We start from the raw sequence: 20,978 nt of genomic DNA on the forward strand, positions 1-20,978 counted from the left end.
TTGTATTTAGAAAATATATTTTAATATAGTAGAGCTATTGAATTGATATTATAAATCCCGAAATTGTTCAGTGTGTGGTAAACCAATGAATCTGCAGGAGATCCATTTACATGCACTGCTTTCAATGCATATTCACTGGGGAAATCCTGAAAACCCAACTGGATGGCAGCCCTCGAGGAGGGACTTTGAGACCCCTGTCGTAAGGGAACTGGCACCTCTCTCACTCTGTATCGTAAGAAATCATGAAGTGTATAGAAAGGGGAAGGGAAAGGTACCCTCTTGACAGTGCTTAATTGGGGGGGGGGAGGGGGAATGGCCTAGAACAGGGGTGGGCAACTCCGGTCCTCGAGGGCCGGAATCCAGTCGGGTTTTTCAGGATTTCCCGAATGACTATGCATGAGATTCATTTGCATGCACTGCTTTCAATGCATATTCACTGGGGAAATCCTGAAAACCCGACTGGATGGCGGCCCTCGAGGAGGGACTTTGAGATCTCTGCCCTAGCACTTGGGCGCTACATTACAGTATTCAAAGTCCAGACTATAAGTCCACCATTTCGAGGTTGCTTTTAACTCATAACCCCTTTGCCCTAAAGCACCCCCTGTGGCCTCCTTGTGACCGTGGGCATAGGTCGCTTGACACTCCATTGCCCTGGGTACAAAAACAAACAAACAAACAAAAAAACAACAAACTTGTGTCCTCTTTTACTAAGGTGCGCTAAATGCCCGTTACTCTATGAACGCATCGCATTTACCGCACCTTAGTAAAAAAGGGGGTTAGATTGTAAGCCCACTAGGGACAGAGATAGTACCTGCATATCATGTGTACAGCGCTGAGTTCGCCTAGTAATGTTATAGAAATAATTAAAATAGTAGCAGCAGCATAAATCACTTACACGTGAAAATGGCAATTTAAAAAGGTACCTTTGATGCGCGTAAGTTGCATCTAGCTCTTGGCGCCAGCTTATAGATTTTGTCTCACACGTGAAAATGGCAATTTAAAAAGGTACCTTTGATGCGCGTAAGTTGCATCTAGCTCTTAGCGCCAGCTTATAGATTTGCCTCACACGTGAAAATGGCAATTTAAAAAGGTACCTTTGATGCGCGTAAGTTGCATCTAGCTCTTAGCGCCAGCTTATAGATTTGCCTCACACGTGAAAATGGCAATTTAAAAAGGTACCTTTGATGCGCGTAAGTTGCATCTAGTTCTTGGCGCCAGCTTATAGATTTGCCTCACACGTGAAAATGGCAATTTAAAAAGGTACCTTTGATGCGCGTAAGTTGCATCTAGTTCTTGGCGCCAGCTTATAGATTTGCCTCACACGTGAAAATGGCAATTTAAAAAGGTACCTTTGATGCGCGTAAGTTGCATCTAGTTCTTGGCGCCAGCTTATAGATTTGTCTCACACGTGAAAATGGCAATTTAAAAAGGTACCTTTGATGCGCGTAAGTTGCATCTAGTTCTTGGCGCCAGCTTATAGATTTGTCTCACACGTGAAAATGGCAATTTAAAAAGGTACCTTTGATGCGCGTAAGTTGCATCTAGTTCTTGGCGCCAGCTTATAGATTTGCCTCACACGTGAAAATGGCAATTTAAAAAGGTACCTTTGATGCGCGTAAGTTGCATCTAGTTCTTGGCGCCAGCTTATAGATTTGTCTCACACGTGAAAATGGCAATTTAAAAAGGTACCTTTGATGCGCGTAAGTTGCATCTAGTTCTTGGCGCCAGCTTATAGATTTGCCTCACACGTGAAAATGGCAATTTAAAAAGGTACCTTTGATGCGCGTAAGTTGCATCTAGTTCTTGGCGCCAGCTTATAGATTTGCCTCACACGTGAAAATGGCAATTTAAAAAGGTACCTTTGATGCGCGTAAGTTGCATCTAGCTCTTGGCGCCAGCTTATAGATTTTGTCTCACACGTGAAAATGGCAATTTAAAAAGGTACCTTTGATGCGCGTAAGTTGCATCTAGTTCTTGGCGCCAGCTTATAGATTTTGTCTCACACGTGAAAATGGCAATTTAAAAAGGTACCTTTGATGCGCGTAAGTTGCATCTAGTTCTTGGCGCCAGCTTATAGATTTTGTCTCACACGTGAAAATGGCAATTTAAAAAGGTACCTTTGATGCGCGTAAGTTGCATCTAGTTCTTGGCGCCAGCTTATAGATTTGTCTCACACGTGAAAATGGCAATTTAAAAAGGTACCTTTGATGCGCGTAAGTTGCATCTAGTTCTTGGCGCCAGCTTATAGATTTGCCTCACACGTGAAAATGGCAATTTAAAAAGGTACCTTTGATGCGCGTAAGTTGCATCTAGCTCTTGGCGCCAGCTTATAGATTTGTCTCACACGTGAAAATGGCAATTTAAAAAGGTACCTTTGATGCGCGTAAGTTGCATCTAGTTCTTGGCGCCAGCTTATAGATTTGCCTCACACGTGAAAATGGCAATTTAAAAAGGTACCTTTGATGCGCGTAAGTTGCATCTAGTTCTTGGCGCAAGCTTATAGATTTGCCTCAGTGGCTTCTAAAACTACAGCCCCATAACTCGGCCAAACTCCCAGAGCAGTGGTTCCCTTCCCTGTCCTGGAGGACCACCAGGCCAGTCGGGTCTTTGGGATAGCCCTAATGAATACGTGTGGGGAAGAGTTGCATGACCTGTCGTCTCCATTATATGCAAATCTCTCTCATGCATATTCATTAGGGCCATCCCAAAAACCCGACTGACCCTCCAGGACAGAGAACCACTGATCTAGAGCAGTGCTCCGCAAACCTTTTAAAGCCACGGCGCACTAAACTCAGGGCCGCGGCAGGAGGACATCCGGAAACGCATGAACGGCGACACGATGATGTCGCATGCATGCGCTGAGGCCCTCCAGACAAGCCCCAAGTCTGCAACTACCACGCCGGTTTTATTTTCCTTACCCCAAACTCAATTGCCACTCTAGTATTGCAAACTGTGTGCCGCGGCGAGATTCCGGGAGTGCTGCGAGGAGGACAGGTGCCAGCTGACTGCCGACAGGACCTGCCTCTTGCCGCCAAGAGGCTCGTCTTGTAAGCAGTGAGCCAGCACTGGCACCTCTCCTCCTCACCAGCGTCTCGCAGCACTCCCGAAATCTTGCCGCGGCACACAGTTTGCAATAGTAGAGTGGCAATCGAGTTTGGGGTAAGGAAAAAAGCATAGCTAATACTACCATTAGAACCCCTGGTACCCAAAGGAGTGGGATCAAGATGAAGCCTCAGCTAAAACCTCCCTCCATCCCTCTTGGCCCTCCCTAAATATGTCTCATGTATCATTCTAGAGTTGGAACATTCCTTCTTATTGGAGATACATTTCATTGGTTAAAGCGAGTTCCCACTTCATGGTCTACACCACCTTTTACACTTACTGGAAAATGAGGTAGAGAAACTTGTCCATTGGCTTTCACACTACGATGCATCTCTCTCTGTAGCTGCTTCTTGCTCCCAAGTCGATACGGAGGGACCCCATCTCTGCAAACATTGAACAAGACATCGGCAATCAACCAAAAACTCTACTTCCAAATTCTTCTACAACAAACCAAGACACCCCTTCCAAAACTGTCTTCACACTACATCAGCCCACAATAAAGTTGGCCTTGCATTCCAAACATTCTTTCCACCTCATATTTCATCATGCCAAATCATTTGCTTGGGCCAAAAATCTGTTCTCGATGAGCTGTAAACAGATGGGAAACAGAGAATGACCAGGCAAAGAAAATGAATGTTGATAGCAACAAACATTTCACAATTCCAAACTGGGCTAAAAGTCTCCATATGAGCAACAAGATTGGTTCGCCCGTGGTTTCACATTACCCTGGTCTATCTTGCATGACACATAAGGTGGAGTGGTTACATGACCGGGGTTGCTTTCTTGAGACTTCAGAGAGAATAGTGGAGAGGGGCAGGATGACGGCACATTCCTGGCAGAGCAACGAATGGAACTTTCTTAGCCAATAATGCCCGATTTGAAAGCAGCTGCCAAAAACACAAGGGACTTGGTGTCTTCAAACTGGGGGTAGGATATTTACAACATAAAAACTGGAAGACCCTTCAGGAAAAGCAGAAATGGCAATTTCACCTGGCGACCGAGGTAGGCACTAACAGAGGCAGCCAAATTATTTTTCGCCGTCACTGTTTCTCATCATCAACGCTCAAACTCAGAGGAGGGAAATTTAGTGGCGACACCAGGAAGTATTTCTTCACAGAAAGGGTGGTAGATCACTGGAACAAACTTCCGGTGCAGGTGATCAAGGCCACCAGCGTGCTCGACTAAGAAAAAATGGGACATCCACGTGGGATCCCTACGAGGGTCGAGTTAAGGAACTAGGTCATTAGCACTCAGACTTAATGGGGTGGGTCAGTAGAGTGGGCAGACTTGATGGGCAGACTATGGCGATTTCTCAAGAAAGCTTTGCTGAAACAATGCAATATGGCTTCCTACTTTGAAAACTAACGAGCAAATCAGTTTTAAACCACCACGGAAAACACAATATTAGAGAGAGAAGCTACTGCTTAAAAGGAGTAAGGCACCTTTCCTCCTCCAGATGCATGAAATTCTCAGCACAGAATGAATAAGAATAGCTGAACTAAGAAAATTAAACTTTTTACAGTTTAAGGCTAAGTGCTGGTTATCGTAAAGACAAGGCAGAGCCATAACTGAGGCACAGGTCTATCAAATTCAATAGTATGGCGATAAGTATTTGCTTATATCTTCTGGTTACGCTCACCCTCGAAGACCTATCAAATATGGCTGCCTGTACATGCTTTGTCAAGAAACTCTAGAAGGAAGCACTCTAGAACAAGATGCAAACACTAGAATACACTTCCCCCCTCCGTATTCGCGGTTTCCGTATCTACGGATTCACTTATTCGCGATTTTAAACCTAAAATTCCTTTTTCTTTTTTCAGGCTATTTTAAGCCCTGTAAGCCCCTCCTTAAGCCTTACCTGGTGGTCTAGCGGGTTTTCAGGGCAGGAGCGATCTTCCCACGCTCCTTCCCCGTGCAGATCGCTCACAGGTAATGGCTCGACAGACTACGGGAGCTCAAGGCAGCCATTTCCTGTGAGCGATCTGCACGGGGCAGGAGCGTGGGAAGATAGCTCCTGCCTGAAAACCCGCTAGACCACCAGGTAAGGCTTAAGGGGGGGCTTACAGGGCTTAAAATAGCCAGGCAGAACCGGCCCGAATATTATTCACGGGTTTTTTTTTTTTATATTCGCGGGCCGTCTCTGCCCCTAACCACCGCGAATACGGAGGGGGAAGTGTAAGCTCTAAAAGAGCATCTTAAAACAGAGATCACACTCGCACACCTTGCCTCAGGGTGCAAGGTTCATTAGGGTCACAGTATACATCTAATCAACTCATTTGGAGACACTGCCCTTAGTTGAATGAGAGTGGGTTTAAACGGTCAATATTCTCAATGGAGAAGGGTAAATAATGGGGTTCACCAGGGGTCTCTGGTGGGACCATTGCTTTTTAACACATTTAAATCAATGACCTAGAGATGGGAATAACTAGTGAGATAATTAAATTTGCTGACGATACAAAGTTGTTCAATGGCAAGAGGATTGTGAAAAATTGCAAGAGGACGTTGTGAGTCTGGGCGTCAAAGTGCCAGATGACGTTTAATGTGAGCATGAGCAAAGTGACGCATGTGGGAAAGAGGAACCCGAACTATACCTAAGTGAAGCTGGGTTCTATGTTATGAGTCGCTGCCCAGGAAAAGGATCTAGGTGTCATCGTTGACGATACATTGAAACCCTCAGCTCAATGTGCGGCGGTGGCTAAGAAATAGAATGTTAGGAATTATCAGGAAAGGAATGGAACGCAAAGATTAAAATATTATAATGCCCTTATAGCGCTCTATGGTACGGCTGCACCTTGAATACTGTGCGCGGTTCTGGTCACCGTACCTCAAAAAAAAGATATAGCAGAATTTAAAAAGGTACAGAGAAGGGCGACAAAACGATACAAGGGATGGGACGACTTCCCTATGAAGAAAGGCTAAAACGACTAGGGCTCTTCAGCTTGGAGAAGAGAGTGATATGTTAGAGGTCTATAAAAAGAGTGGACTGGAAAGGGTAGATGTGAATCGCTTGTTAACTCTTCCCAATAATACTAGGACTAGGGGGGCATGGGATGACGTTACTAAGTAGTAGATTTAAAACAAACTGGAGAAAATATTTCTTCACACAATGTGTAATTAAAAACTCTGGAATTCACTGCTGGAGAATGTGGTGAATTCAGCGGGGTTTAAAAAAAAAAAAAGATTTGGCTAATTTTGTAAAAGAGAAGTCCATAGGCCATGATTGAGATGGCTTGGGAAATCCACTGCTTATTCCTAATTGGGATCTTGCCAGGTACCTGTGACCTGGGTTGGCCACTGATGGAAACAGGATCCTGGGCTTGATGGACCTTCGGTCTGTCCCAGTGTGGCAATTCTTATGTGAGCCAAGTATAGGACAATCAAGCCATTGTGACATCACTGCTGAGGTTGACTCTTAGGCATTGGAGGAATGAGGCATTATGACATCACAATCTCAGCTCTGGAATGTTGCTACTCTTTGGATTTCTGCCAAGTACTTGGGACCTGGGTTGGCCACTGTTGGAAACAGGAGACTGGACTTGATGGACCTTCGATCTGTCCCTATATGGCAATTCTTATGTTCTTATGGGTAGGTGGAGAACCCAAATATTAGCATTATAAGCTCAAACAAATAAACCCCACAACCAGAAGTATCCCGTGCTGAAAAGAATATCATGCCTGGGCTTGTGAAATTCAAAGCAAAGCCAAAACCGAACACCCAAGAAGAATTAATGAACTATAATTTAGCCTGAAATATATTCTCCAACGAGATTCTGATTGGTAGCGTGCAACGTTCTCCGTTCTCCATAAGAATCTCTCATTCCAGATGATCTGGTTGAAGAGAGATCTTCCCTTCCTCCGTTCTGTATGCCGCAGCTGGGCTATGGTGACCTTAAGGCAACTGACATGATGAAATAAATGAGGGTGGGCTAACAAGACTGGCTTAAGTTGTCAGAGTTAGGAACTTAACCCAATGCCTGTTCTTTTCACCCACTGAACCAGCTGCTGGGCAGTAGGAGCTCTGGCATTGGTCAACTTCTGAGCTCCCTCTAATTCAGCACTATGTGTAACCTGTCTGTTGTTTCTCTGGCCATCGTCTGATGCAGGATGTATTCATTTTCTGCTTTCTTTTATTATTTGGGGGAGGGGGGGTCAGGTTTCATCGAATGTGAGCTTTATCATTTGAATATTCTTTTACAAACGTACCATAAGAACATAAGAATAGCCTCACTGGGTCACAACGATGATCCATCAAACTCAGAAACCCGTTCTCACAGTGGCCAATCCACATCCCTAGTACCTGGCCAAAACCCAAGGAGTAGCAACATTCCATACAGAATCTCAAAGAATAGCAAGATTACGGAATCCCAAAGAGTAGTAACATTCCATTCAGAATCTCAAAGAATAGCAAGATTCCGGAATCCCAGAGAGTAACAAGATTTTAGAATCCCAAAGAGTAGCAACATTCCATACAGAATCTCAAAGAATAGCAAGATTACGGAATCCCAGAGAGTGACAAGATTCTAGAATCCCAAAGAGTAGCAACATTCCATTCAGAATCTCAAAGAATAGCAAGATTACGGAATCCCAGAGAGTGACAAGATTCTAGAATCCCAAAGAGTAGCAACATTCCATACAGAATCTCAAAGAATAGCAAGATTCCGGAATCCCAAAGAGTAGCAACATTCCATTCAGAATCTCAAAGAATAGCAAGATTCCGGAATCCCAGAGAGTAACAAGATTTTAGAATCCCAAAGAGTAGCAACATTCCATACAGAATCTCAAAGAATAGCAAGATTCCGGAATCCCAGAGAGTGACAAGATTCTAGAATCCCAAAGAGTAGCAACATTCCATTCAGAATCTCAAAGAATAGCAAGATTACGGAATCCCAGGAGTGACAAGATTCTAGAATCCCAAAGAGTAGCAACATTCCATACAGAATCTCAAAGAATAGCAAGATTCCGGAATCCCAAAGAGTAGCAACATTCCATTCAGAATCTCAAAGAATAGCCAGATTCCGGAATCCCAGAGAGTAACAAGATTCTAGAATCCCAAAGAGTAGCAACATTCCATACAGAATCTCAAAGAATAGCCAGATTCCGGAATCCCAGAGAGTAACAAGATTCTAGAATCCCAAAGAGTAGCAACATTCCATCCTCCCGATCCAGAGCAAGCAGTGGCTTCCCCCCATGTCTTTCTCAATAACAGACTATGGACTTTTCCTCCAGGAATTTGTCCAAACCTTTCTTAAAACCAGCTACGCTATCCGCTCTTACCACAACCATGACCACCAGTAAGTTCAGTTGTTATAGAGTCGCTGTCTCCCTGTTCAGCTTCTGGATTTAAATAAACAAACAAAAAAAAACTTTGTTCTTTTAGACTTCCTCGGCTGGCAAGATCTGGACAATTGCAACAATCAAATAAAAAATTTGGACCGAGATGAAGCTGATATTAGATCAACACAGAATTTAATAAAATAATGCTGTTCCACATCAGTCATGTTTTAAAGACATCCAGAATGAATACGTCAGAGATATTTGCATGCCAACCTCATTCATCGCGGACACCCTGAAAACATGACCCGCTTGGGGTGTCCTATGGACGGGTCAAAACCCAACTTCTACAGAGCACTGTTGTTCACCGACAGGCTCCGAGGGCCACAGAGAAGATTGCTGGGCATCCCTAATGAATATGCACGAGAGGAATAAGTCTCTCTGATTCTGCCAGAAGAATTTTCACCGATACAGGAGGGGCCATTAGCAATTCTGGTTTGTTCCGAATGCTGTGGTTTATTTTTCACAGTGAATTTGCATCATTCCATTACAAGACCGATTGCTCTGTAGCTCCGCGACCTCTTTAAATTCTGAACTGGATGCCCAAGCTCCATTCAACTTCTGACATGACATCAAAGATTAAGAATTCCCACAAGCGTGATGTTTATTGCCATGTGGAAAATATATAGTTTGCAAAGATAGAAACCGGAAGCAAGAATGATTATAACGGTGCCCTGAACACCACAGATTAATAAGCTTCCTTATAAATTAACTTGATGTGTAATGCCGGATCCAGGGAGTGTTGTTCTTTCGTGCGTCTCTGAGCATTTCCAGAAATACTTTTTCTTCGTTTGCATCTTAATTGTGGTTTCCCAGTGAATGATCCCAGGGAAGTGGCAAACTGCAAAAAAGGTCAGCTGCTGTGGGATTGCTAGCAGCGCCCCCCGGTGGCTCTTAATCATATTTGAAAGCTAACAGCATAAGACTATATTGTATGCCCTATCCATTGCTGTGCCTTCCAGCAGACTAATAATGCTCACATTTAAAACGAGATCCACAGAAGTTGCACTTTTAAGATTTGGAAGTTCCAAATGAAAACCAAACATGCCTCAAAGTTTAGGGTCCTGTTTGCAGAAGGCAAAAATGTTAAGACCAATAAGCATTTAATAACATTTATAACCGGATGGGCCATTTGGCCTTTATCTGCCATCAGGTTTCTATAACCATAAAGCTCTATGATATCACAATGCAGGTGCAAAGAGCCTTAGCCTATAGGAAGAGGAGATGCAAATGTTAAGAGCCTTAGCCAATAGGGAGAGGAGGAGATAGTGGATGGGCCATTTGGCCTTTATCTGCCATCAGGTTTCTATGACCTCACAATGCAGGTGCAAAGAGCCTTAGCCTATAGGAAGAGGAGATGCAAATGTTAAGAGCCTTAGCCAATAGGGAGAGGAGGAGATAGTGGATGGGCCATTTGGCCTTTATCTGCCATCAGGTTTCTATGACCTCACAATGCAGGTGCAAAGAGCCTTAGCCTATAGGAAGAGGAGATGCAAATGTTAAGAGCCTTAGCCAATAGGGAGAGGAGGAGATAGTGGATGCTCTGGATGGGCCATTTGGCCTTTATCTGCCATCAAGTTTCTATGCTTCTTTAACCAAAAAGCTCTATGACATCACAATGCAGGTGCAAAGAGCCTTAGCCTATAGGAAGAGGAGATGCAAATGTTAAAAGCCTTAGCCAATAGGGAGAGAAGGAGATAGTGGATGCTGCGGATGGGCCATTTGGCCTTTATCTGCCATCATGTTTCTATGTTTCTATAACCATAAAGTTCTATGACATAACAATGCAGGTGTAAAGAGCCTTAGCCTATAGGAAGAGGAGATGCAAATGTTAAAAGCCTTAGCCAATAGGGAGAGAAGGAGATAGTGGATGCTGCGGATGGGCCATTTGGCCTTTATCTGCCATCATGTTTCTATCATATACCATGCACTCTCCTTTTTAAAGCCTTTTACACTATTTTAAATATAAAGTCCTCATCAAAGTTAAACAAACAGTCTGAAGGATACAAACTCTCAAGTTAAACATACTGAAAATGCCTTATCCAAATGATCTCGAATTCTGCTGGACTCTCATATAAATGGAATGGGAATTAGAAAATGACACGGGGACAAATTTTCCCCATTCCCATGAGCTTTGTCGCTGTCCCATTCCTGCAAGCACTGCCTTAACCGCACAAGCCTCAAACACTTATGATTTTCAAGCGTTTGAGGCTTGTGCAGATGAGGACGGAGCTTGCAGGAATGGGGCAGGGGCAGGAAAAGAACTTGTGGGGACGGGAAGATGAGTTCCCGTGGGGATGGGGAAAAAAATTTGTCCCCGTGTCATTCTCTAATGGGAATAATCCATTTTGGGTCGCCGTTAAAAGCTTTTTCTGCAATGGTAACTAGAGATAGTACAGGCAAATCTTTCTCATGGATATTCACTGAAGAAATCCTGAAAACCTGCCTGGCTGGCTGGTTGAAAACCTCTTCCTTAGAGGAAAAATGGAATACTGTGGTTTTAGGGAAAAGCTCCTGAACCTGGGCATGGAATAGCTTAGATTGTAACTATGAAGAGTTTAGCTTACCATTTTAGCAGGAAGCCAAGTCCTTTCTAGGGGAACAACGATTTGAAGTCTGCTCTGGTCCAGTCCTCCTGCCATTTAAAGCGGCGCTGGGAAGCTCAGATATGCCCAGCCTAACCTGAAAATAACTGTGCTTCTGCTTTGGGAAGATCAGATGCACGCACGCATGGGTTTACTCCCAATTTTATTTTGGCAAAAGCTGAGAAACAAGGCTCTAATCTTGGCAACATCAAAAGCCTGGTTTGTAAGATAAGGCGCTGTTTGAAGTTCACTCAGCAGCATTCCCCTGTGTCCAAAATACATCCATAAATAAGGAGTACAAAAAAATCCTTCCCTCTTTGTCAAGAAATGGAAATTGCACTTCCAACACGCATTAGGGGCACTTGGCAAAAAAAAAAAAAATTATACAAATCAAAAGAGCTCCAGAAAAAGAAGAAAAAAAAAACCAGAACCCAATAGCATCAGGAAACATCACCAGTGAAGCCAAAAGAAAAGGAGTCCAGAAGGATTTGAAGATACCGAGGATGAGTTCCGAAAGCAACATCATGTCAGTTCTTTCATTTTTGGTACTCTGCCGATCTTAATCCTAAGTCCTAGGCAAAATTTCAAAGACCATTTTACAATATCATTTCCGACACTTCAGAACTTTATCCCCTAGGCCAGGGCTCTAAAAGTGCAATTCTGGTGGGCTGTAAAACCAGTCTATCTAATGTGCAGGGAGACCCTGGGCAAGTCACTTTAACACCCCCCCCCCCCCATTGTCCCAGGTACATTAGATAGATTGTGAACCCGCTGGGACAGCCAGGAAAAAATGCTTTAGTATCTGAATAAATTAATGTCAACTGTTCTGAGCTCCCCAGGGAGAACAGTAGAGAAAACTGAATAAATAAATAGTGTGAAAAAGTACAGCCTGTGATTACCAGAGCAGATATTGTGATGTCACAATGCCTCATTCCACCAATGCCTAAGAGCCAACCTCATCAGTGATGTCACAATGGCTGGATTGTCCTACACTTGGATCACTTTTGCTATATTTCAATTTCTAGAGTGGCGCAGTGGTTAAAACTACAGCCTCAGCACCCTGAGGTTGGGGGTTCAAATCCTCACTGCTCCTTGTGACCCTGGGCAAGTCACTTAATCCCCCCATTGCCCCAGGTACATTAGATAGAATGTGAGCCCACCAGGACAGACAGGGAAAAATGCTTGAGTGCCTGAATAAATTCATGTAAACTGTTCTGAGCTCCCCTGAGGGTATAAATAAATAGTGTGAAAAGTTACAGGCTCTGATAAGCAGAGCTGGTATTGTGATGTCATAATGCCTCATTCAACCAATAAGAGCCAACCTCATCAGTGATGTCACAATGGCTGGATTGTCCTATACTTGGATCACTTTTGCTACATTTTGATTTCTAGAGTGGTGCAGTGGTTAAAGCTACAGCCTCAGCACCCTGAGGTTGTGGGTTCAAACCCACGCTGCTCCTTGTGACCCTGGGCAAGTCACTTAATCCTCTCATTGCTCCAGGTACATTAGACAAATTGTGAGCCCACCGGGACAGACGGGGAAAAACACTCAAGTACCTGAATAAATTCATGAAAACCGTTCTTGAGCTCTCCTAGGAGAACAGTATAGAAAAATGAATAAATAAATAAATAATGAATATGTGCGAGATATATTTGCATAGAGAGGCGAGAGTGCATGCAAATCTCTTACGAATATTTAAGAGGGATAGCCTGAAAACCTAACTAGTTTGTGGCCCTCCAGCATTGCAAGTTTTGATAGCCCCTGATCTACCCCCTTAAAAACAAAAAAAATCCTTTTCATCCCCATGAAGCGTCATGAAGGAACAAGCCCCAAACTAAGTGATCACGTGCAACAGCATGATATTTCTGCTCAGTGTTAACAGAGGAAATCAAAGGCATTCACACAACAAAGGCATGAAACTCACCGCATGTATTCCATTTCAAGGGAAAATGGGAGGGGGAGCAGGAGGGGGGGGGGCCGGAGACGCTACAATAGGCAGCTGAATCATGAGAGTCTGATTCTCCAGAATGTTAAAAAGGGAAGAAAAAAACAATTCAAGGACATTGCAGAAAATTTTTCTTTTAAGTCTTAAGCCTCAACAATGTTTTTTAAAATAATAACAAAATGTAGTGACCATACTGGTTCATAGACAAAACCGCGGAAGACAAAGGCGCGCGCCGACAACTGAGGGCAAGACGGAAGCGCGCGCCGAAGAAAAAGAGTGTTTTTAGGGGCTCCGACGGGGGGTTTTGTTGGGGAACCCCCCCACTTTACTTAATACAGATCGCAGCGGCGTTGTGGGGGGCTTGTAACCCCCCTCATTATACTGGAAACTTAACTATTTCCCTGTTTTTTAGGGAAAAAGTGAAGTTTTCAGTAACTTAATGCATAACGTACTGTTCATAATGTAATACTATAAAACCACCACTAGGGGAACTCAGCTGGGAGCAGCACTACATATGCACCCCTCCATCAATGTTTACCTTGCTCTGCAATTCCTGCAGCAGTGCAGCAGTATATTTTATGGAGGTCTGGCTGCAGCACAAAGTGAAGAACTCCCTTCCCTGTCCTGCAAACACCCTTTTGCTATCCCCCTCCCCCACCTCCTCAAACCTGAAGCTCCCTGGAGCTTAATCAGCCAAGCCTCCCCAGCAACTCATAGCCTGCCTGCCTATTGTTGTTGGCAGGAAAAAACAGTCCCCGTCCTTTCATAGCTGCTATATGGGGCATCTCCCATTCACTTGTTCAAGTAAATTTCAAAGCAGCCTGGTACGTTCTTATCCCCTCTAAGCTCCCCTAGACTAACAATAGGCTGAAAGCGATTCAGTCAAGCCCTTCATCCACCAAAGGGCCTTTATTTCTCAATCAGCGCTCTCATCTGCACTGGCACTGCTGTGAAGAGAAGCCGATAATCCCAACCCTGCAAATCCCTGGTGACCCCGACTCTGGTTCAAAAAATGACTAACCCAAATGAATGATCCACTGACGCATGATCCCATATACACAAGCAGGGGCAGAGGGGGGAAAGAAAGGCGTCTCTGTATGACCCGATTCTCTTTAATTTAACAACCAGTAATATTGCTCAAAAGAGCCAGAGAGTCCAAAACACACACACACACGCTAATGAAAGAGAGAGCTATGGGTGTCATTTTAAATATATTTACATCTGGCATTCGGAGGGTTTAACCATGCAATGATTGTTGACAATCAGAGACACACAGGACAGAGATAAAATACACGGCCTCGTTCCTTGCTGTGCTGATGACAGATGCAGTTACAGTGTGGGCTGGCAAATTCATGGGTGTATTTACCACACTTTTCAATCCCTGAGCGGAAAACCTCATTTTCAGCAGGAGCAGAAAGACTCTGTTCCCCAGATACGTTTTTTTGGCCTCTTCAAAGAGAGTGCACGTGGTCTAAACACTTCTCCAAGTTATGCACAATTTGTTAAATTAGATTTGAATGAGACTACAGGTTACTGGAGAGAGAGAGAATTACACTTTTCTACTTTGGTGCTTTAATTCCAGTAGGATAGTTCAGTAGAGGACCATACAAAATAGCAATTTTGATGCCATGGCATCAGTTGATGAAGGCCTGCGAAAGAGCAAGGAGGTGTCAAATGTTTGCAGTCTCCACTTACAATGTTATTCCGGCCCAGTTTCAAAAACGGTTTTGTCCAGATGTACAAATCAGAAAACTTTAACTCAGCAAAATTTCCAAAGATCACCCTCACTGCTAAATGGGTGATGCAGGCCTCACACTTTGTGACTCTCTGGAATAAGGCCACTGCAATTACCAGCTCGCTGTGTGGTGCTTTTAAACTTTTCCGACGAGATACTGGGTTCAGCAGACCCTCCATGGGCCTGAAACTTTGGCCTAAGTATGAAGGAGATCAAAACAGACCATCCAACATATGCAAATTCGGAGAACTCTTAAGGCCAGGAAACATGGTTTGGTTTTTGCAGAACAAGTCACCTATCTCTGGCCCTAGTGATCAAAAAGTGACTGCAGCCATAAATTTCACCCCCGTTGCTCGCTTTTGTGGGCTTTTGGTTAAGTTCACTCAGTTTCTCTGGGCTCTAACTGGTTACAGGTTCTTCAGAGAAGAGACCCAAGCGCAACATTTTCTCTTGCAGATAAGACAAAAAGAGCACACCTCTTGCATCGTGGATAAACGGATCTCCAAATTGAAATACTTACACACTACTGTCCGTCACGGAGAGCGAATCGTCTGTCAGAGCATCGCTGGATATTTCGCTGTCATTGGCACTGGTTGCAGGTGCAAAAATATAGCCCGAATTCACATGGTATGGATTAGCCGCATCGTTTCTTTTGTAACACCTGACAAGAGAGAAGAAGCATGTGAGCAATTTCATCACAGCCTAGGGGAGCTGAACCTATCTAAGGTGTGTGAATCCCGATGCAAAATAACGTGCCAGCGTGACGTCCACCAGCTCATTATCTAATGCAGAGCGCCACTTCATTCCGGCAGCGTTTTCGGCCGGATGCAACCTACTGAACCCTCCCTCAGAAAATCCCAGCCCAATGGACACAGAAGGTTGTTTGGACAGGAAGGTTTGGTTTTCATTTTCGCTGCATATATTTGCCTCTGAAACCAAACCACGGAGGCAAGAGGTTAACCGGTTGTCGCCACTGGGAGACACGATCATTTATCACGTACTCCCGGATTCAATATATGGCACTTACATTTTAGTGGGGAGCTATAAAAGTTAGTCGCACTTTACAGAATCACACTTAATGCCGCCTAAGGGATAGATTGACGAACCTGCCCAATCGGGACCGATCCGTGTCCGATCCGGGCAGGCCCGATGGATTCCCCAAACTAGAGTATGCAGATGGGGGCGCTTGGAGGAACTCTTCCCCACAGTGCAAGCCCGTGGTTTTAACCCGTGGGCCTAAGCGGGTTAAAACCACGGGCTTCAAAAAAGTTAAAAGGAAAAAAAAAAAATCTCTGCTAGGCCCAGAGATCCAGTGCATGTGCAGACCAATTACAGATGGTCTGCGCATGCACTGGGATCGCTATAGAGAGATCTGGGCCCCCCAGCCCGTGGTTTTAACCCGCTTAGGCCCGCGGGTTAAAACCACGGGCTTGCACTGCGGGGAAGAGCGAGAGAGCCGGGGGCAGGCAGGCGATCTGGGGCAGCTAGAGAGTTGGGGCTGCAGAAGGTGTTTGGGGCAGGAGATCGGGGCTGACAGGGCAGAGAGCAGGGCGGTCGGAAAGGGCTTGAGTGACTGGTCCTCAGCAGTCGCTCGTTTGCGATCGGCCAGCCCAGTCGGTGTTGCAGGGTTTGGGTTAGTGAATCGCCGTTGCCCTCGTTTGAATGCGCGGATCGGAGGATGGTCGGCAGAGAGGTAAGTGAATCGGGACCGGAGGGAAATCAGGGCGCAAAGGGGGGGGAGGGGTCGATCTAGCCCTAAGTGGCTTTAGGCGTCCTGTATTTAGGCCAGAGTTTTCTTATCCTAAATACCCGCAACTAAGTCAGACGCCCAAGTTCAAAACAGGCACCTATATACGAAACACACCCATGATTTGCCCTGTGGCCACGCCTACTTTATGGTAGGCGCCCGCCTCAAAGTGATAGATGTTTACTAAGTTAAGTGCCTAATAGCCAATTAAGTGCAATTAACGCCAATTACGAGGCGCTAATTGCACGCCAAATGTAGGTGCCTAACTTTAGGCAGATTTTATAGAATCAATTGCTTAATGCGCACTTAACCATCAATAACTGGGTGCCAACCACTAATTAACAATGGCAACTGACATTCATTTAAATTTTCCTGCACCTCTGGCTACTATAACTCCCATAGTGCCGAATATAACTTCCATACTCGAATATAAGCCTAGGTTTTGGCGCCATAAAAACCAGCCCAAAAATGGGGGGGTCTCAGCTTATATTTGAGTCAGCGCCCCCCCCCCCCCATCACGGACTTGTTGCTGGCCTCCGTTGGGCCTACAGTATGATCTCGTGGGGTAGGCCGGGGCAGGAGGGATCCCTCCCATCTCCTGTCCCAGCCAACTCTGACAATTATTTTTACCTCCCACCCACCTCCCCCCCACCGCGTATCTTTTGAATCCCTGGTGGTCCAGCGGTGTACCGGGCAGGAGTGAGCTTTCCGCATTCCTGTCCCACGCTGAGCCCCTCCCTAAATGGCCACCTTGAGTTCTTACGGCCCAACGATGTACAGGGCATGAGCGAGTTTTCATGCTCCTTCCTGCCCGGCGCCGAGCCACTCGCTGAATGGCTGCCATGAGTTCTCATAGGACTCATAAGAACTCGCGGCAACCATTCAGGGAGCGACTCAGCGCTGGACAGGAGCGCTTATGCCCGGTACACCGCTGGGCCGCGAGAACTTGAGGTGGCTATTCAGGAAGGGACTCAGTGCCGGATGGGAGCATGAAAGCTCGCTCATGCCCTGTACATTGCTGGGCCATGAGAACTCGAGGTGGCCGTTTAGGGAGGGGCTCAGCGTGGGGCAGGAATGCGGAAAGATCACTTCTGCCTGGTACACCGCTGGACCACCAGAGATTCAAAAAGATATGCGGGGGGAGGTGGAAGGGAGGTAAAAAAATTGCCAAGTCATACGGCAGGCTTACTGGAGACCTGCAGGACATCGGGAGAGAGGTGGGACAGGGTAGAGAGCAGGGAGGTGGGACAGGGTGCAGAGCCTGGCAGGGGAGAGAGTGAGGGTGGGGGCAGGGCACATGAATATAATCCCCCCACCCGGCTTATATTCGAGGCAACCATTTTTTCCTCCTTTTTGGAGGGGAAAAGGGGTACTTCATCTTATACTCAGTCCGGCACCCAAGGTTAGGCATGCAAATAGGAGTTATGAGGTATTTTATAAAGAGGCACATCCATTTTTGAGTGCTATTTATAGAATTCCCCCTCAAAGTAGTACAGTGTTCCCCCTTGAATTCTCAAATTGCAGACTCGCTCATTCGTGGTCTGCTCCAACCGCCTCTTCCTGTAATAAAGTTGGACTACACCAATCAGGAGCCGTGTGTCAAAGCAGCTCCTGATTGGGGTAGCCCGACTTTACTACGGGAAGAGGCGGTCGGAGCAGACCGCGAGTGGTTTTCTTCACCTGCCGGCGCTTCAGCTGCCCTCTCCTGCCTCCTCTGCTTCTTGACAGGCGAAAAACTGCATTCGTGGTTTGTCAAAATTTGCGGGAATATTGCATAGTGACTTTGTACCTAACTGAAGAACCCCCCCCCCCCCGAACGTGCTCTGTTTATCAAATGACTTAAATTCCCACCTTATAAATGTCACAGGACTTACTATAGGTTTCCCCCCCATCAACTTCACAGTCAAATTAAGCATTCCCAAAACAAAACCTCTCGTTTTCCAGGCTTTTCCATAAGCTCCGGAAGGCGGCTGCCACAAAAAGGTGAAGCCTTTCATTCTTCAGCCAGGCTCTACCGATTTGGATCGCCAGGCCCGACTTACGAGAGAAACTTGCTCCCCCATTCCCGGCGATGGGACAGCAGGGCTTCTTATGGGCCTTTCAAGATCCCCTCCCCCACCCATGAAAACACTTGCAGGTCTTACGAGGTGACTGAAGTTTTGATTTAAGTGAGCAGCACAGCTGTCTTAATGGAAAGCAGCACTCCCCCCCCCCCCCACCCCTGCCTCTGATATCGCTACTCTCTTTGTTTTCCCGGCCCCTGGTTATCCACTTTCCACCTCTTGAGCAGTCTTTACTCCCTTGCTCTGGCAAACAAAGTTTGCCTGCTCCCCTGCTGCGTTGCATTCCACTGTTCTTCACGGAGGAAGAAAACCTGAGCTCTTAGCACAGGCTTAAAGGAGAGGAAGGTGGGGGGGGGGGGGAGCTGGGCCTCTTCGATATGAGAGGCCTGCTACCACAAAGGCAGCATGACTAAAGTTTTAGGCCTCAGTTCTCAGTTGGCCTACGCAGAGTCAGGTATTTGACACAGCTGGGAATTACATTTTTCTTTCAGAAGGCATGCTCAGTAATTTCAGTGGGAAGATCAAAAACAACCTCCCCCCCACCCAAAAAAAAAAAAAAACAACAACCCCTAAACGCACAAAAATGCGAGATAGCATAAGTTGCAGCAGAAATTAGTTCCACATGCTTTAGATGAAAGAGGATTACATCACAAAAGAGCTGGGAGGGAGGGGGGGGGAATGTGAAATCATCTTCCAGGAGGTCCCCGTGACATCCCTTCCATCACTGTGAGCTAGCACTCTGCAGAACCACTCCTTTGCTTTTTTAAAAATCACCATGCTCGGCTTTAGAAAACCCAGGCCCCAGCCTTGCTCCCAAGTCTGCCGGAGTACACTATTTGGTTTCAAGATCCTCATTGCCTACATGCAACACAGCTCTGCATTTGCTTTTTAAGTGCATAAGTATCTTTCGCTCGCTTTATGCCAGCGAGGAAGCCACTAAAGTGTTATCAAAATTCAGCATGTTAACAATGAAGGCTTTTTTTTTTACAACCAAGTCAGTTTTATCTATCCCTTTGACTTATCCTAAATTCCTTACCCTACCAAACACACCAAAAATAATTGACAAACCCGCTGGTTAGATTACAGAGGCGATGGAATGTGGCAAGGTCGCCAGTGCCACTGAAATGACCACCAGTGAAAGCGGATCAAGGCCGTTTACCTAGGGTTACTTAAAGACAAAAAAAAAAAAGCGCTGGACTAAGTACTGTAATTTCTCCAAATCTGCTTTGCATGGAAAGTGTGTATGAGAACTCTATCCCCCCCCATCACCAACACCACAAAACAATAATAAATACATCCTTCCCCCCCCCCCCCCCATCATCACCACCACACACTTATGTTCAGCTGCCAGGTAGCATTGGAGCACTTCATCTGTTATTATAGCAAGACATTTTCCGTTTCTGCGCATCCTGGCAGAACTATCCCACATCAAGTCAAAAGCCACTTGAAAAGTAACATCAGACCGTCTGGTCTTCCCTTCATCCCCCCCCCCCCCCGCCCCATAGATTTTGTTACTCGCTCAAATTAAGCATTTCCTAAAGAAAACCTCTGGCAAGATTCGTACTCTACAAGAACACATCTCATAAGGCAAAAGAAACCCTTTGTTTTGAAATGAAAATGACATTGGACAATTGGGTGCTAAAACCTTTTTTTTTTTTGCTAAGAATGTTAAACCACAATTTGCAAAAAAAAAAAAAAAACCTGGAACCGCGGAGCAGAAACTCCAGGCTTTGATAATTGAAGCCAAACTCGGTTCCAATAACTTTGCAGCAAATGAAATCCATCAGCGAGTTCTTTCAAAGGACAGGAAGCTCTTTCAGCCAACAGAGGGCCATCTGTTAGCCCCCCAACCTACTTAAAGAGAGAGGCCGCTCTCACTGATGTTGAAACAGAGGATTTAATGGAAGGCAGATGAGCCCAGCTCAGGGCTAACTAACAACCGAGTATGTAACAGAGCGGGGGAGGGGGGGGGCACAAACAAGCCCGGGGGATGCCCATCACAATGCAAATGACACGGATTAGCACCCCCCCCCCCCCCTCCAGCATTGACCGGGTTCTTCAGCAGCCACAGATCTGGCTCCTATGCAAAAAAAATAAAATAAATAAAAGCAGAAACTCAGGCGACCAAAAGAAGCCTACCTGAAACCAGGTGGCAAACGATGGGTTAATGGCCACATGGGCAGGAAAGGTCCCGACTCTACTGAAACCATTATGTACACAAACCGGACAAGCTAACACGTGGAGCCCGAAACGAGCCCACAGCAGCTCCACTCCGTCACCTTCCACGTCTATCTTAGGCTACTAAGGGGCTCATTTTCAAAGCACTTAGACACACAAAGTGCCATAGTACTTTGAAAATGATCCCTTTAAATGTACAACTACTACTATGCACCATTTCTATAGCGCTGAAAGGCGCAGGCTTAATATTCAACAGACGGTCCCTACTCCGAAGAGCTTACAACAACACCA

General features: G+C 45.5%; 1 protein-coding gene across 3 annotated transcripts in view; it reads right to left on the minus strand.

The window, feature by feature from the left end:
- Positions 1–20,978, minus strand: part of AXIN2 (axin 2) — a 57,684-nt gene that overhangs the window by 33,876 nt on the left and 2,830 nt on the right. For all 3 annotated transcript variants that reach the window (XM_033961922.1, XM_033961924.1, XM_033961923.1), the window contains exons 3-4: positions 15,220–15,360; positions 3,383–3,485 (exon numbers count right to left, since the gene is read on the minus strand). In XM_033961922.1, the coding sequence (XP_033817813.1) occupies positions 3,383–3,485; positions 15,220–15,360 (244 nt within the window). The remainder of the gene's footprint in view (positions 1–3,382; positions 3,486–15,219; positions 15,361–20,978) is intronic.

The sequence above is a fragment of the Geotrypetes seraphini genome, chromosome 10 (assembly GCF_902459505.1).
Source record: "Geotrypetes seraphini chromosome 10, aGeoSer1.1, whole genome shotgun sequence".
Lineage (NCBI taxonomy): Eukaryota > Metazoa > Chordata > Amphibia > Gymnophiona > Dermophiidae > Geotrypetes > Geotrypetes seraphini.